Here is a 14,916-nt window from a genome sequence, read left to right on the forward strand (position 1 = left end):
GAGGTCAGAGGTCAAGGGACCCCTTTGAAAATGGCCATGCCGGTTTTTCCTCGCCAAAATTTAGCAGAAGTTTGGAACGTTATTTGACCTCCTTCACAACAAGCTAGTATGACATGGTTGGTACTATGTCTTCCTTAGGTTTTCTAGTTTTAAATGACACCAGTATCTTCACTATAGCCTTAAAACTGAGCCCTCTACAACCTCCGAAAGTGAAAGCGTTAAAGAAATTAGTGGCGTTAAAACGAAACGTTATTATCGCGTTGACTTTGACAGGCCCTAGTTTTACGATTGCTCTTTAAAATGCACAGTTAAAAGACAAACAATTCTTCAATATGTTTGGGTGAAAAAGACAAAATTAGTACTAAGAAGGAAGGAATTTATCTTTCTTTGTCTGTCAATATATGAACACTGGGAAATAAAGTCAGTCTGGTTGAGAAATTATTCATAATGGTCTAAGCTCCAAAGTATGACGCTTGAATATCAGATTTGCAGAACAGCATTGTAATCACAGTAATTCATCATGTCATTCATTGGTAGGCTTTTAAATCAATCACACTTTAAACTGCATTATTCTACAGGCGTTTAAATGGTAATCTATTTGACTGATGACAAATCTGTTTAAGTGGACTACCCACATGCAGTATTCTGTTAGTAAATTTACACATTATGGGAAGTATATGAGGTAAAACTGAAAATTGTTTTTGAGTTATAAAAGCTTGTCATTCATGTAATGGAAAAGCGAAACACGTTTATATTACACATTTTATCCTTCATTTATTCTCCTATTTAATGACAGTGCACCGTAGTGATTGTGTTGCAAGTTTTTGATGCATCTGCCTTCATCTGTCACATTATCACTTTGAGTAATATTCAATTTGTTAACACAGCTGCTCTCCCCCTTTAATACTCTATGAGGCCTTGTTACCCAACAGACGACATTCTTTTATTGGGTGTTTTTACTAGTTTTTTTTGCAAGTTTTGCATTCACACTGCCCCTCTACTTGTGTTTTATCACTGTGCATGTAAACTAAAATATGAGCCCAATAAGCCAGTATTTGGAAGGGCGTGGGCTGTTCTGTGTGACAGAGTTTGGTGGTTTCCTCCACAGTTTGCAGACAGACTGTCACAGACTGAGCCATTTTCAGAGTAAGATAATTTTACAGCCTGCAAGCCTCCTCCTAACCTGTAATTACTTTAACAGTTTAATGTCACACAAGTCTCCCACAATGCTCTTTCCTGCATTCTGCGCCCTCTTCATAATTCATGCCCTTTAATGGAGTTTAGGGCAGTTAGAGAAAAACATGAGAGAGAACAGCTTTGCAATGAATTTCCAGTACACTACTTTCCTTCCAAAAAGTAATTCACATCTCTTGTTCATTCAAAGAGTTCTCAGGTTTATCTCAATCGCTTGAATGAATGACTTCTTTGTCTTGTTCTCTTCCTTGTTCTCTCCGGGACTTGTTCTGTCGGTCCAACCACTTTGGTCCAGACTGAAATAACAACTACTGGAAGGTACACACACTCATGTTCCTCTAAGGATGAATTGTAATCACTTTGGTGATCCTCTGACTTTTCATCTAGTGCCTTCATCAGTTCAGATTTAAAAGAAAAAAATTCCAATTCTAATCAAATACCTGCAACTTCCTACCAGCCACAGCTGTACTTGTACTTGTACTTGTGTTTTTTGATAATTAACAAATTTTTGCATTCTAACATGCTCAACTAAATGGTGAACATGGTTTACATTATACGTGATAGCATCAGCATGTTAGCATTATCATTGTGAGGATGGTAGCATACTGATATTAGCGTTTAGCTCAAAGCACCACTGTGGCAAAGGACCACCTCAAAGAGACATTCCACCTCATTTTGCAGGTGGAAAATGTGATGCGCACCGCACTGCCTTTTTTTTTACCCAATCAGCATATTTTGCAGTTTGCTGTGTCTTTTTATTTTATATTATTACTAAGCAACCACCAAATGAGTGCTCATGTTACCTTATTACTCACCATGAACTGTACGCTACCCGCATAGTTAATAGTACCGTTTAAAATGAATGAAAACAACTTACCCAAAATCTCAAGTACCGCACAAATTTGCCTCCTGCTGTTTTCTGTTCAGATCATGATAACTGCGATTGGTAAAGTCATAAAGCTCTGTGTACCCAGCAAAAGTCACCACAATGAGAAAAAAAACGTGAATGTCGCCAGGCGTTTTTCCGCTCAGAGTTGAATTTTTTTCAACTCGAGGTGTTCAGGGCACTCCTGCAAAAACACGAGGCGCTGAGCAATGCGAAAGCAATTACAATTACAAAAAGCTGCCCCAGGCTGCTAAAACACACTCTGTCTCATCGGAGCCTTAATAGACAGCTTGTATCTGGTTTGTATTTGTTGCTTTCATAAACTTGTTGTAGATACCAAAGTGAATGTGAGCGTGGAGGCTTGGGAGCCTCATGCAGATCAGTACCAATAATAAATAAATTAGATACGCTGCCTTATTACAAACAACACTGAATAGGACCTACTGTAAGTTAAAGAAGACATATCGTGCTCATTTTCAGGTTCATACTTGTATTTTGGGTTTCTACTAGAACATGTTTACATGCTTTAATGTTCTAAAAACACATTATTTTTCTCAAACTGTTTGAATATACGTACCTTAATTCACCATCTGTCTGAAACGCTCCGTTTTAGCGCCTGTCTCTTCATGCCCCCCCCTTCCTGAAAAAGCCCAGTCTGCTCTGATTGGTCGGTGTTTCTGGTCTTCTGCATCTGCGCTGTCGCCGTCTTCACAACGTCACTGCAGCCGGGGACTCAGTGTGTGTGTGTCAACTACACGAAGTTTAGCGCCACTTCTACCGGTGACTGTGTAGTTGTGACATCACAACATTACGGAAGTCCTGATGGCTTGTTTAAAAGAACACTTTCTGAACATGGGCTGTGTGCATTGAATGATTTGATACTTTCACAGTATTTATGTAGCACCTAGACCTGTTTTATAATCCAAAAAGACATGGAAATCTCTGTCTATAATATGGGACCTTTAAATTCTTTTTCGTTCATTCAGTCCCCTGAGCCTACAGTAATTAGTGTATCGCCGGAGGTCATCATTGGGCCATATCATCCCCCAGAGGAATCACTAATCGCACCCAGATAGACACTCAGTCCATCATCCAGTGCCGTGATTAAGGCTCAGACTAGTCAGCCAGTGCAGGGGGAGCCAGCCGAGCGCCTCGGCTGCAACAGTGACACAACGTTGGTGCAATGCAGGAAAAGTCTATTTTTGGAGGGGTTGAGCAACAGAGCTGACACCATGGCTGGGAATGGAAGTGTGGAGAGCATTGGATGGGATCGGTACAGATATTTAGCCGGTAAGGGTGTAGATCTACACAACAGGGTTGCAGAGATTGAGAAAGAGGTAGGTGCAATAGTGAGATTTTGTATGACATCAGTATGCACTATTAGCATGCATACATCTTTTTCAACACCTCTGTGAACAATATGTATCTTGTCACTTTCCTACATCGTTGGAGAAATGTCCTCATAGATCACAGGTGAACAGACACAGCTGGCAATTAGAGCCAAACAATTAATCACATGAAACTAATTACAGTACACTGGTGTTCTCCTGCAGACACAAGTATAAGCCAGCGCAATTAAATCTTCAGTAGGCAGACATTTTTTGGCATCATTGGGCAAAAATTCCATGATAACCTTTCAGCATATTGTAATTCAGGTGTTCTGGGAGAAAACTAGACTTCTGCACCTCCTCATGGCTTTGTTTTTAGGCTTTAGAAAATCTAGCCTGTGACAGGATACTTTGGCCAATCACAGGTCATTTCAGAGAGAGAGCGTTCCTATTGAGCATTCCTATTGGCTGTGCTCCAGCTGGTGGGTGGTGCTTGGTATTTCCTTGACAGATTCCCAACATGGCTGCCAGGTCACAAACTTTCTCATTTTGCAGCTAAACAGTACCCTACAAGATGTTTCTGAAAACATTTGAAGTGAGAAATAGGCATTACAGTAACAGAATATTGATTCATATTTGATCAGCGCTGCCTAGTTTGACTGTTTGCGAGTGATTGACAGACGGCAGCTGGATGGCAGACTCCAGATCAGCCCTGAATGGTTGTTTTCCTCCGGTCTGTGAAACCTAGCAGATGCCATTAGGAGCACCGGAGGACACAGGGACACATTTTTTCAGATTACCTGCCTCATACACTACTGTCAGGATATAGTGGTGACCGTTTTATAAAAAAATACTTTTTTTTAATCATATTTGCTCCAATCTCACCTACTGCTGCTTTAATAGCCCAGTAAATGCAATGGAATTTTATTTAGAATTTGAGCAAGGTCCATCTATCACAAGTCAGATATAACAAAATAGAATTATGTTTGAAAATAGTCGTAGTTGCACTGTCATTCAAATATTGTTTAATTTATATTTTAGCATTATTGTTTAGGTACACTTTGATTATATTATACTATCGTTCACCACAACATTTAGACAACTTTTAAATCTATTTTTTTCCAGTTATGGATGCTTTATGAGGATTTAACCCACGGTGCTCTGACATTTTTGGTCTGTGAGACATCTTTTCATTTTAATCAAGGTCGCCATTTTTACTTGTAGCAGCAGGAAAATCACAGGTGTAATTATGATATGATGGCTCTGTTCCATGTCAGTGAGCCAGCATGCAAAATAGTATTGCCCTGGAAAAAGTAAAAGCTAAATTAGTATTTTAAGTCTTTATTAATGTCATTAATTACACCTTTGCTTTTCCTGCGATGACATGTTGAAATGTTTGCCGTCTGGTCACCAACCTCTACTATCAAACATCACTTAGCTTATATTCACGGTTGGCTTAAGCTACATCTCTCACTGGGCTGCCCCCTTTGAGCATTGTCACTATGGCAACAGTGCAGAATGGTGACTGGTGGTGACATTAATGGGCACTTGGATTTTAAAGTGGGCACAAAACAGCCAACTGACTGGTGACCACTGATATATTGCGACACCCTAACTAGCGTGCTCCCAGATTCACCCACTTCCAAAATGCACTCGCTCACCGAGGTGAGTGGGTGAGCTTCATTTAGTGGCCCGGGTTCAAAGCTCTCATTGAAATGTGGCATGCAATATCTAATTGGTCCTATTTACTCTCTGATGGCAGCAGATAAAAAGCACAATGCCGGAAATTGACAGAACACTCGATAATTATTGTGAGCTTTAGCCTGCACGTGTATTCATATAACTATACCAGTTTGAGGAAGAGGAGGCAGGTCAGTCTAGACACAGTGTGTGACCCCAATCACTACATTTGTTTCCATTAGTTGCCATGACTGCTTCACAGCATAAGAAGAGCATGTGCCTCAACGTTTTCAGGGAGCATTTCTCTCCAAAATAATTCAGAGATTGGGGAAAATTGGGATGATATGTTGTTGCGAAAGCTGGAAATCTCTTATATTGTTAGTTGTTAAAGGACCAGTGTGTAACATCTGGCGGCATATAGCGGTGAGGTTGCAGATTGCGGCTGCCAAGCGTGTAGAAAAATCTACGGTGGCTGACGTAAAACCGCGAATGGCGCCCTCGAGAGGAGTATAGCAGATCTATTGTGTTTAGAGTGTGTGTGTATGTGGGAAGTGAGTGGTGAAGCAAGAGAGAGAGAGAGAGTGGCGGCGAATGTGTGTGATGTAAGCGAACAAGTGAGCTAGTGGAGCAGAAGACAGAGTTAGTTTAGCTCTGAGAATATCAAGTGAAGGTTTTGAGGAGCTGCAGCATTTATTTCTGCATAAACTGCAACTACTGCTGTACAAACGAGAGGTTTCCCGTGTCTTGTTTCCCGGTGGCTGAGTGGAGTGACGGGGTTAACTCCGGAGTGAGTAACGTTATGGACTCTGGCCCAAGCAGGAAAAGTTAACAAAGTGGTTTGTCCGTTCTTGGCTACTGTAGAAACATGGCGACCGAAAGGAAGGACCCGTTCCGTATGTAGATACAAACGGCTCATTCTAAGCTAACAAAAACACAATGATTCTTATTTTCATGTGATTATACACTAAAGAAAACATACTTATTAATATTCTATTCCATTTCTGCCCATAGATTCCCCCTAAATGTAACACACTGGTCCTTTAAGTTCAAAAACAAAGAATCTGAAAGATGTGGCTCCTCCATTTTAATCACTTGTGCGGACACACCTACAGTATGCAGTTTGTGACGTCAAGTGGTAAACACCAAAACCTGCAATAAATCCTGCAGCTCTGCAACTCTCAATTAGTGCTTTATTGAAAGCATATGTCAGAAACACATGGAACGGTGGCATTTACTGTAAGACAAATTTACAGAATGTTGTCTGCTACAGGCAGCTAATTAGAGTGATAAAAAAACTGCATATAAATACGGCTAGTTGTATTAGTATGAATATTACTAATAATTAAGATGTTTTGTTTTACTTTTGACTGAAAGTATCTGTGTCTTCTCTACTCTCTGTTTATCACTTGTGTGGGCACGTCTCTGCAGTTTGTGACGTCAAGGGGGAAATACCACAGCCAGCAATAAATTCCTACATATCCTACTCATGTTCACTGATAGCAGGTAGATGTTTTTCACCTTTCACACTGAACGTATTTTGTTTTAAAATTGTGATATATAATAAGGACATATGAAAACATAAAAATCCACTAATTTTATGTTTTGGTGACTATTCTGTGGCAGTAGTAGTAAATGATTCTCTCCTCTATAAAACACCTGGTAGGGTTAGCCAATGCAGTATTTGAGCAAAAGTATTAAGTGAACACCTGCACCGTTGTTACTACATTGTGTATTGGCAGGTTTCCAGTAACAACATGGCATTTGCGACATGTTCTGTTTCAGTATTGGCACTTTAAAACAGTAAAAGTGCGGTTTTCTCTGTCAGTGTAATGGGATAATGAAGGTATCAGAGGGAAGAGCAGAGTTGATTGCACAGACTGTTAGCGACTGTTATGGATCATTGATATTTCCATCTGTACTTGCTCTCAGAAAACAGCCTCATGAAGCAGTCAAAATAGACATCACCGTTCACAATGGTGGTTTTTAACCAGATATTCATGATGCTTTTAACCGTGGTGCCTGGCCCGACCATCTGATTGAGTGGATTTATAAACGAGGGCAGATTTAGTGTCCTTTCTGTTGCGCTTGGTGAAAGTGAATCTCTACACTTTTTGACATATGTTTGCCTTTGAGCTTTGCTTTTATATGCCAGTGATGTTCATTTTTATGTGAGTCTATTCATATGTTGTTAGTTATGAATTGTGTTTAAGGAATACACATTTTTATGGGGGGAAGAGATGAGAACATGATGCACAGCATAATTACCTGTGTCAGAGGCTAAATCTTGTTTTATTATAAATATTTTGCGGGACTTCAGTGTGTAATTAAGCACAATAAAAGGCTAATTAGACCACTTTCAAATTTATCTTAATCCAACCTGAGCATAGTCACAATGTTGTACTTATAGTAAATTTGGAGATACAGTACATAAAGCTACATATATTTTGGCAGTTGATAAATGTTGTTAAAGTTGTATAAAGGATATTAAAGGCAGGGTTGGTAAAGATTTTAGAAACATTTTTTTCTTTAGGACCGTCAAAGTTAACGAGATTATAACGCGTTAACGCAAATTTGTTTTAATATTTCAATCGTTTGACAGCCCTACTTTTGTTATATTATTTGAAATTCTCATTACATCCCGACAGCAATCAATAAATCAAATGCTCTGACAAACAAAACTCCGGTATCTCTGGCTGTCTCAGGACTGCAATATACCCTTTTGTTTTGGTTGAATCATTTTTCAAATCTAGTTTACTCTTGCTAGTCTTTCAGCATTACCAACCCTACCTTTAAATCAAACACATTCAAGGGTATTCGTTACTGTGATGACAGCCAAGTTGGTGCTATTAGTCATACTCGGAAAATTAAGGTTATAAGGCTTCTCAATTGTATTATCATACTAAACGGTATATAGAATTTGTAGTCTTGCAAAATGCATTTTGGTAGAGCAATTCCACTTACTGAATACAATTTATGTAGCCCAGTTTTCATCCTTTTAAAAGTGAAATAACTGGTTAGTATGATGAGAGACTCACAGAATATGTACTGTACTGCACATATACATATAATTTATATGTATGTTTCTGGGGCTGCTGCCAGTCCCTCCCCCTTCTGTCTTTTGGTCTGCCTTAAAATATCAAAGAGTCAAAAAACTCTCTCCACTCCACAAGTGAGCCATTTTTTGGGCACTTAAACATTCTTCACATTCTACAAATGGCCCTTGAAGCCTGCGTGTCCCCATTAGATGTGGGAATCTAATTACAAATATCTGATTTGAAGGGGGAATGAGTTAACCTTTGCTCAAATGCCACTGCATCACCATCTGTGAATGGTAAGGAGGAGGACCGGGCCCAAGGCATTTCCACAGCAACACACAGAGTGATGGACAGCTGGCCATCCTCAAAGGAACAAAACGTACATGAGGGACCCGTTTTCTCTCAGTCTCTAGAGGGATTTGCTTTCCTATTTGAATGTAAAGTATATTTTCATATTAATGTGATGATTGAGCTGTGCTGGTGTGGATTTAATTTTCCTTTTATTATGCTAACTGTGGTATGGAAATGTCATTTGGCTACACGGCAACTCCATTAGGTGATTAGGAAATAATATGCAACGCATATTCATATATTGATTTTCGTGTCACGAAGCTCACCTTACATTGCTTTTCAGGTTTTATAACCTGAAGAGTTACATCATTTCTGTTTTGTTTTGCAAACCATCTGCAGCTAAAGCTGTCATGCCTCTGGCGGGCCATGCTGTTGGACGAGCTCTGTGATTTGACTGTAGAGGTTGTTCAGCCTGTGTTCTTTGGACTTCGATCTGCAGATAAATGAAGAAAAGTACTTTGCTAAATGTCAGTACACGTGAAATCGATACGCACTTGTTCCGCTGTGTAATCCGGCCTCCTTCCCCGTTATGCCCAGTTACAGAGAGCCATGTCGGACCGCTAATGTAATGGAAAAGGCCTGCTGATTCGAATATGATGGGATATTTTGTAGACGGAAAAAGACATTGTTCTGCTTACAAGCAGGGGTCACAGATGATGATGGGTCAACACTGTACTTTATGGCTGTAATATATCATTGTGTTAGCTTTCTGTCTGGCACATATCGTCGTTTGAAGGTTTCTGTGTCCCTGCAGCATGGCTGCATTTGATCTTTAATTTAATCATCATCAATCTTACCCTGTCCTGCACTTTCACCCTCCATCTTTTGGTAAGAAAAGTGATGAAAAAAGCCTCAACGTTGCCCTTCTTGTTTTAAAGATGCTAGCATATGCTAGTACATCCACTTCAACCCTTTACCCCACCTTCTCTCTTCTTCTCTTCTTTTGCACTCACCCTGCTTCCTGCCTTCTATATTTATTTGAATCTGCCTTTACTCTCTTTATTTTTTGCCTCTCTGTTCCAGTCTTTCTCTCTCTCTCGGGTTGCAGGATGAGTCGTGACAGCTCACCAGTGTTAGTGTGAGTAGAGCGGGGGCCAACAGCCCCTAAAGCAGGGACTAGCATTATGTAATACCATATATGCACACATATACGCACGGGGACATACAGAGTATGTTCTATTATCCGAGTGCTGGCCCCAGTTTTCATTTGTACGCGAGATGTCTGAAATGATATGATTGTTTTTAAGAATAAATCTGAGAGACAGATGGAGAGTTGATTTTTTTACTGTATGTGTACATAATGAGTAACAGGTGCTCCAGTGCTTTCTAGCTGCTTTCTTGCTTAACCTTTAAAGCCCCTTAAATTGAAAATCTTCTCCCTGTTGCTGCCTAAACTGTCAACCCTGTCCCTTCACGCACTCAAACTACCCACTTCACCCCCCCTGAGAACTGCTTGTCTGTCTTCAGTTTTCCTGCATGCAGATTCCTCAACATTCAGCTTCACTCCACCCTATTCAGGACTGGCTGTTGTGGCTGAAGGTGCAGGCTTACAGAGGCTGCGAGGTGGTTTGACTTTTGGCAGGAGTTGAGAGGCTGCTGACGTGTGTGTTGGGCAGGATGTGTGTAAGAAGCAGTGCTGGATCCTGTTTTTCAGACCGCAGCAACTGGAGCTTAGCCACAGCTATGGTCTTTAATGCAAAACACACACACACACACACATAGGCACAACCTTAGTGTGCTAACCCCAACATCGACTCATAACTTCCTTGCCAACACCACTCGCACACAAATGTGCAAATTGATATGCGCATGCAAAGTCACTCATACAAACATAGATTTTTATATAGAGAGACATGCACTCTGAATAATATTGAAAATTATGAATTTGCTTTGATTTTAATTTTCTCTTCATAATTGATTAGATATGAAAGACAGTATGGGGCCCGAGGGGAATGCATTATACTGCAGTAAGGCCCAGTAACACATCCTGTGTAATATGTTTCTTAAAACAAACATGCCTTGAGAGGGCCCCTGCATGCTTTCACAGTTACACACGCACAATCTATATGTCACACACACATGCATAGGAAAAAATACGATGGCATTTGTTGTGTGGTTTGAAATTTCATGGTTCACTGGCATGCATGCAGACACTAGAGACAGACAGAGGGTGTGCTTAGTGTAGCAAAAACAAACTGACAGGGCAACAGCGGCGCTTGCGTTGTTATGACGAAGGAGGGCTGTGATAGAGGCAAACACACATTACTAAAGAAAAGAAAAGAAAAGTGGAGCGGAAGATGGAATTAAGGGGGGGAAATGAGGGGAATTACTTCTGTCAACACTTTGCCTATATTATGTAATACAGTAGAGGCTTTCTGTGTTGTGCATTCTTGTGTGTATTCAAATTGTACATGTGCAGACGCGTTCTTCTCTGAATGAAGTGTAGCAGCATGTGGTAAGAGGATCAATAGGTTTAGCTGACTGGATACTGAAGGAGCAGGCACACCTCTTACACAAGGTCAGGACATCCCACTTACTGGAGGGAGGAGGAGGGAGGGAGACGAGCGAGAGCAAGACGGAGAGAAGGGAAGACACTGGAGAGGCACTTCACTGTTTTTTTTTCTCTCTCCCCCCATTTCCTCACTTCCCTTCCTGGGAGGTTGTGAAAGGGCAGAACGGGGAGGGAGACACAGAGTCAGAGAGACAAAAGGGGGCAAAGCTGAGACGATGATGAAAGCGAATGTGAGTGTGTGAGTGACTCTGTGTGTAACATGCTCTGTCATGCTGGTGTGAATACCGCTGCCTCTCCAACTGGCGTCGTTGGCTGTCAGGAAAAAGGAATGTTTTCCGGAGGAATGAGTCCCTGAACCGGTTCACCATGTGGATGTGGGACAGTAATTTCCAAACCTTTGCCGGAAGAATCCCACGGAAAAAAGAGCAGCGGCCGGAGAGCTTAGCTGGTCCCGCTGGGTGGCCGCCTGTGTGCTCGCACTGCTGAGACTCTCTTGCTGAAAGACAGAAGAGTTCACACTGGGCTTAACTCTGGCCCCCAGTTCATGTTTCTTTTTTATTGTCACATTCATTGGGATTTTTTATTTCTCCTCTGGAACTCAATGGATTTTATGGCGCTATGTAGTTTGACTTTTAAGATTGCCTTGTTGGATGTAAGCCGGCACTTTTTTGCAGTGATGCACTAGGACAAAACCCAGTGAGGTTTGGAAGTTCAGAAGGGGCTCTTTACTGGGAGAATGGTCTGAATGGGAGCATCACAGCAGTGGACTGCAGTATGGGACACTACATGTGCTGTGGCCTGCGGATACTGTGGGGCAGTGTCTGTAGATAGATAGCTAGACAGAGCTTAACAGTCCTGACACAGCTTCGGTATGAAGCCTGGACACTGTCCAGGTGTTCCCAGTGACAGGTCCATGATGCACCTCAGCCATTTTCCTTTCAGAAGGCACTCCTGGATATGGTGAGTGGTGATGGTTCAAAGATACATGTGAAATTTTTTTTAATTTATGTGTGTTTTCTGTCTTTTTATGGGTTTACTGCTGCTGCTTTACTGTCTACATAAAGAAGTATGTGCATTTGTAGGCGTGTGTGTTGTTTTTGTGGTACGGTTATAGCTCCCTCAAGGCTAGCCTAGCCAAGCCCAGTGTAGTTTTTTCCCAGATGTATTCAGGGAAATTTATTGTTAAATGGGCCAGACATTTCCTGTCATTTTATCCCACACTAAATGCTCAAGTTGATCACGTCCAGGGTTTGTCAGAAATAGCAGGAAGCACACAGAGGTATTGTAATGCTGAGATGGAGACTGCGTTTCAAGAGAAAAATGAGCTGGAAAAACATCTTGAAAAAAGTGCTGTATTGTTGGGTTTCTCTTCTGTCTTGTTTTGATTAGTCATACGTAGGCTGGGTATCTTATGGGAATAGTTGTCTCACAGCTACATTACAAACTGGGAGGGACACAGAGGAGTCAGTGATGTCATCATAGTGGGCTGTTGGGATATGAACAATGCTCATATTTCCAACAACTTTTTTCCAGTGGTTTGAGTTCTTCACGCAAACCACGCAAAAGACCATTCAACATATGCTAGAAGGGGTAGTTATATCGCCGTCTGTCAGACCTGTTTGTCAACTGTTTTTCTTTGGTATTATCTTTCCTTTGTGGTGTGACTACACATGGACACAAATGCTACACTAGCTAGACTTAACCACAGTCTTAACCACATTTTTTTGTATTCTTGTCAAACAGCCCGGGGCCTCTGGGTATTCTCCATGCTTTGTTTTAAATCTAAGCACAGGCATGCTCGCCACATTTCATCCTTCTCCCTGTTGTTTCTCTCCCTTTACACTGGTGGAAAGTGGAAAGATGAGCTCTAGATCGGTTGTCTACAGTATGTGGCACAAATTGTACTCATCAATAGCGGACATTGATTCAACTGATACATCTGCTCATCTTGCGAAGGACGAGATGTGGCTGATAAAGCAGTTTAATAGGTTTTAGTGTTGAATTCAACATCACAAAATAATAAATTGCATAGATCTTCGCCTTAAACAAACAAAGGGCAAAGTATTGACCTTTTCAGTAGTGAAAGAGAGGGGTGGAGAAGTAAATGGACAACAGAAGAATAGACGCAGACAAACAGATGAACTATGCAGACGTCACAGCACACACTAAAAACACACAAAAGCATGTCCACCCAGCTATTCAGACGTACATACACAAAAGAGGGCTGGCCTTTCAATCAGGAAGCGATGTCAAATATTCCTCGGTAATCCCTGAACATATTGTAAACAGCAACATCCTTGTTCCTCTCTTTCCTCTTTACACACACACACACACACTGGTAGAGGTTATCACAGTCACACAGTCAGGCTGTATAAACATAAAGTCAGATGCAGGCGGAGGTGACCATATAGTGGAAAGTTTAGATGAGTGAGCTTGTCACTGTTTTAATCAATATACACCACACTCACTTCATTTACTGCTTGCCGTTTCAAACAGGAAACAACATGGCAGCCTGCTCGTAAACTTTCTGTTATTCCGTCTAAACAATCCACCAAAAGGCAATGCCACTGCTGAATCCCGTTAATTTTAGAACAAGATCGCCTAGTTTGACAGCTTGGTCCAAGTTTTGTGAGCTTGACGTGTCACGCTGGACAGGTTCATTTGCATAAGGTACTGTTCCCCTGCTTTTTCATTTTGAAAAATGAGGAAACTCCGACACTCGTGTAACTTCATCAATCAGTCAGTCACTCACTCAGTGAGTGTAGGGCTGGCCCCCTGCGGTCCAGGCAAAAAATGTTTATACGTGTAAAAACTTACAAACAGTCCATTTAATCCCTGAATAAAAAATGGTGAATAATAGTAAAAGCACAAATGTCGAAGGAGAAGTAAAATGAAAAGAAGAGAAGTCATGATTCAGATTCAGATTCAGACATCTTTATTTACATTTGTATCATTCCCAGTCCATACATCCATACGTACAACAGACAACCAATAGTTAGTTTAGTCAAAGGAAACATATTAAAGGCATGGGGCAGTTGGAGGAACAAGTTACAATAAGAACCATAGACTATAAATACATACTGTGAGAGTATAACAATAAAAGCCCAAAAATAAGAAACAATAAATATGAACAACATATCTTAAAAATTCCTCTAAATAACAGTCATTTAAAATGGGTATGGTCTGTGTTCAGCAACTTAATAGCAGAAGGGATAAAGGACTTAATGGCACATTATAACGTCGGCCTGAAGGCATCCGAGAGAATTTAGTTGAAAGAATGTGATCTGGTTGGCTGATAATTTTTCATGTTACTTACAGTATAACACACATTGGCTTCGATACAGTCATCCCTTGTTGCTGTTAGAGGAATCCAAATAAGATGTAATTCACAGTCTGCTGGAATGTATTGTGTTGCTGCATTGGATGGATGTAGTAAATCTAGCGACAGTGTTGCAACGACAATTCATGGCTGTCATGGTTGTCAGAGTTGAGCATTAGTCTCTGAAAATGGGAGATGGGCCTGTCAGACTGCATTTAAACCTCAGGCAGGGTTTTCTCTTTCTCTACACAGTCAAGCTATGCATCATTGTAGTGTATATGGGAATATGTACGAGTCCAGCGGAGCTTTCAAGAGGATCTGCATTATTCATTGTACCTCGATAATGGACCAGTGGCCTTTCTGTGTCAGCAGACCTGTGATGTACAAGCAGAGTAGCACTGAGAGAATAGAGCTTATAATGATTACACAGAGACATGGATCTGGGTACTGAGTCACAAAAAATATATGCATTTATGTCTAAAATGTGTGCTCACACAGACATGAACACACAAATTTATTTGTCTACTTGGGCACAAACTCCAGTCTGTGTGGAGTTTGCATGTTCTCCCCGTGTTAGCGTGGGTTTTCTCCGGGTACTCCGGTTTCTCCCA

General features: G+C 41.0%; 1 protein-coding gene across 10 annotated transcripts in view; it reads left to right on the forward strand.

Annotated features, from left to right (window-relative positions):
• pde4d (phosphodiesterase 4D, cAMP-specific) overlaps window positions 1-14,916 on the forward strand; it is a 218,555-nt gene that overhangs the window by 141,243 nt on the left and 62,396 nt on the right. Inside the window, exon 1 of one of the 10 annotated variants that reach the window (XM_037779049.1) lies at window positions 11,016-11,946. The exons of the other annotated variants lie outside the window; for them this stretch is intronic. Coding sequence (XP_037634977.1) covers window positions 11,858-11,946 — 89 coding nt within the window. The 5' untranslated portion in view covers window positions 11,016-11,857. Of the gene's footprint in view, window positions 1-11,015; window positions 11,947-14,916 lie in introns of those variants that run through there. 10 annotated transcript variants of the gene reach the window in all.

This window comes from Sebastes umbrosus, chromosome 8 (genome assembly GCF_015220745.1).
Source record: "Sebastes umbrosus isolate fSebUmb1 chromosome 8, fSebUmb1.pri, whole genome shotgun sequence".
NCBI lineage: Eukaryota > Metazoa > Chordata > Actinopteri > Perciformes > Sebastidae > Sebastes > Sebastes umbrosus.